General features: G+C 65.7%; 1 protein-coding gene across 1 annotated transcript; it reads right to left on the reverse strand.

Moving 5' to 3' along the window:
* Nucleotides 1–230: 230 nt before the first annotated feature.
* Nucleotides 231–1573, reverse strand: C2H16orf54 (chromosome 2 C16orf54 homolog). Its single transcript, XM_052636313.1, has 2 exons — nucleotides 1502–1573; nucleotides 231–887 (listed from the first exon to the last, which is right to left on the reverse strand). Exons 1-2 carry the CDS (start codon nucleotides 1526–1528, stop codon nucleotides 231–233), a joined length of 684 nt encoding a protein of 227 aa, XP_052492273.1. The 5' UTR covers nucleotides 1529–1573.
* Nucleotides 1574–1907: the final 334 nt, after the last annotated feature.

Here is a 1907-nt window from a genome sequence, read left to right on the forward strand (position 1 = left end):
GCTAAGCAAAGACACCACTGAGTTCCTGCTCTGTCCACATCCAGGCCTCCCAGGCCCAGATCCAGGGGAACCGAAATCCACAAGTAAAAGGCCTGGGAAGGGCATTCCTCCAAGGGGACCTCAGGTGTCAGCTCGAGTTCTTGGGAGCCTCAGGATCTTAAGATCCCTCTGAGGTTGGGCCTCCCCCCAGGGTCTCTGGAAGGCCAGTCCTCCAGGCAGGCCCTGGGAATTCAGAAACCCACGCTGCTTCGGCCTTCACGCCTCCAGAATGCTGAGATCTGCTCCAGGGTGACCCGAGGCTGCAGGCCCCACTCAAGATCCGGGCTTCCTGGCCGCACCCTCCGAGCCTGGGGGCTCCCGGGATATGCACTGGCCTCTGGCCTCTGTTCAGGCTCAGCCCAGCTCACCAGGCCTGGGGCCTGGGGCCTCTCGTCCCAGACCTGGGGCCCCCAGAAGGTGCTCCGGTTTGGGGCATTGGGTGGAGTCTGGGGGACCAGGCTCCTGGGAGGGGAGCGTGGGGCTGAGGGGGCGGGTGGGGCTGTCGCTCGTGCCTCCAAGGTGCCCCCCTGGGCTGGCAGGTCTGGGCCACGGTCCGTCAGCAGGGGGACCTCCGAGCCATACCAGTCCTCAGAGCGCTCTCGGGGCGTGCCTATGGGCTCGATCCACAGCTCTCCTCCGGGGCGCCACACGAGGGTGGGTGCGCGAATGCTGGGGTCTGGCCGGAGGGAGCGGCGAAACAGGCGTTCGGCCAGCACGGCTGTGGCCAGGAGGAAGACGGCGGCCAGCGTGGCCAGGGCCACCATGATGGGGATGCAGGGTCCACAGGGTAGCGGGGCCCATGAGGAGGCTTCCGTCTGCCCCGAGGGCGGCTCTGGGGTCGGAGGCATCTGAGGAGACAACGGTCAGGAGAGGAAGCGCCTGCGACAAGGTTGATACCACCAGGAGAGACAGGGGGGGCCTCAGGTGTGTGAACACGGGGAGGAGAGAGACAGAGGGCAGCCGGGCTCCCGGCCATCTGGGCGAGAAACAGACCCATGCAGACAGAGGAGCCCGGAGACCCAGAAAGGGTGGGAAGGAGCCAGACGGCCAGAGAGACAGGGCCCCCCAGGGTCTGCAGCTAGGCCCTCCTGCTCAGAGTCCCCAGGCCCTTCCTGGAAGCTGTATTTTCCTCCCAGAATCCAGGGTGCCTCAGATCAAACTCAAAGGGCCCTGAGGGCTCCTCTCCTCCCCTCTCAGCCCCCCTCAGGTCTTGCCTGGAAGAGGAAGTGCCGGGTGAGGAAGTGAGACCTATCCCAGCCCTGCCCCTGTGTGTGGGCCCGGCTCCGGCACCCTGGGTGCTCCTTGGCCTTCACAACCCTCCTTGGAGCTGGTCTTGCTCTTTGCAGGCTCCCCTGGGTTTGCCGTTGTGCCAGGTCTCAGGTGCCACCTCTACCCCCGTCCCCGCCTCTCCGGCTTTGCCCAGCCTTGCCCAACCCCATCTCCCTTGTTTGTATCTGCTCACCTCCTGGCGGGCCCCCTGGTCCCCCATCTTCAGGGGCCTCCTGTGCTCCTCACCTTAGGCGGTGAGTCCCGGGCTCCTGACTCTCCGTCGGAGCTGCTCTTCCTGTGTGAGCAGAGGGTGCTGGACAGTTGCCTCACATGAGGGCGGAAGGGAGGGCACCACCTGTTGCTGGGCAACTGTGCCCTGGATCCCCCAGCCCCTGCGGAGCGTTTCCCAGGCAACCTGCTGGGGGATGTGGTCACTGCGGGCGGGGAGGCGTTTCCTGGCAAGGGGTGGGGCCGGAATGGGCAGTAGCTCTGTGTCACCCTATAGCCAGCCCCCAGACCTCAGAACACGTAAGCGGAAGCCAAGAGAGACAGAGCCCATCCCGGCCACCAAGGTGGCCCCCTCTACTTGCTCCCAGGAG

Source organism: Budorcas taxicolor, chromosome 2 (genome assembly GCF_023091745.1).
Source record: "Budorcas taxicolor isolate Tak-1 chromosome 2, Takin1.1, whole genome shotgun sequence".
Lineage (NCBI taxonomy): Eukaryota > Metazoa > Chordata > Mammalia > Artiodactyla > Bovidae > Budorcas > Budorcas taxicolor.